General features: G+C 38.5%; 1 protein-coding gene across 1 annotated transcript; it reads right to left on the bottom strand.

Moving 5' to 3' along the window:
* Positions 1–379: 379 nt before the first annotated feature.
* On the bottom strand, positions 380–709 carry LOC127136110 (uncharacterized mitochondrial protein AtMg00810-like). Its single transcript, XM_051062705.1, has one exon. It carries the CDS (start codon positions 707–709, stop codon positions 380–382), a length of 330 nt encoding a protein of 109 aa, XP_050918662.1.
* Between the last annotated feature and the right edge of the window lie 226 nt (positions 710–935).

The raw sequence follows: 935 nt of genomic DNA on the forward strand, positions 1-935 counted from the left end.
AGTGACTTGTCTAACACCCCCCTCAAACTTGAGGGTGATGTAATTACTTCAAGTTTGTCTCTTAACAGATTGAATCTTGAGTGAGTGAGAGCTTTGGTGAGACAATCTGCAACTTGGTCTGCTGAGGGTACATAAGCAATTGTGACTTCATTTTGTAGCACTTTGTCTCTGATGTAGTGCACATCGATTTTAATGTGTTTAGTTCTAGCATGCATCACTGGATTGGAAGCAAGAGCTTTAGCATTTAGATTGTCACACCACAGAATAGGATTTCTTAATTGGGGCAATTTTAACTCTTGCATTAGTGAGCATGTCCACGTAATTTCAGCTTCCAAGTCTGCCAATGCTCTATATTCTGACTCAGTTGATGATCTTAACACTACCTTTGCTTCCTTGAAGACCAAGATACTAGAGTTTCACCAAGAAAAACACAGTGCCATGCAATTGATTTTCTATCATCTATGCTTGTTGCCCAATCTGCATCTGAAAACCCTGTGATGTCTAGATCAGTTGATGGTTTAATATGTAGACAATGATCAATGGTGCCTTGAAGATATCTGAATATTCTTTTTATACCTTGCCAATGTTCCATTGTAGGAGAACTCATGTACTGACTCAATTTGTTGACAGAGAAGGCTATGTCAGGTCTTGTGTTGGTTAAGTACTGCAGTGCTCCCATGGCTTGTCTGAATAGAGTTGCATCTTTCATTGGTTCCCCCTCAATGGTAAATTGTATACCACTACCATTGGTGTTGGACAAGCAGTGACTTTTTCAAAGTTGAATCTTTTGAGTAAGGCTCTAATGTACTTGGATTGCTTCAAGTACAAACCACTACTGTTTCTTTGCACTTCAATTCCCAAAAAGTAGTGCAATTGGCCAAGATCTTTTAATGAGAACACAATGTTTAACTGTTTGATAAAAGCTTCCAAAAATT

Source organism: Lathyrus oleraceus, chromosome 4, assembly GCF_024323335.1.
Source record: "Lathyrus oleraceus cultivar Zhongwan6 chromosome 4, CAAS_Psat_ZW6_1.0, whole genome shotgun sequence".
NCBI classification, from domain to species: Eukaryota; Viridiplantae; Streptophyta; class Magnoliopsida; order Fabales; family Fabaceae; genus Lathyrus; species Lathyrus oleraceus.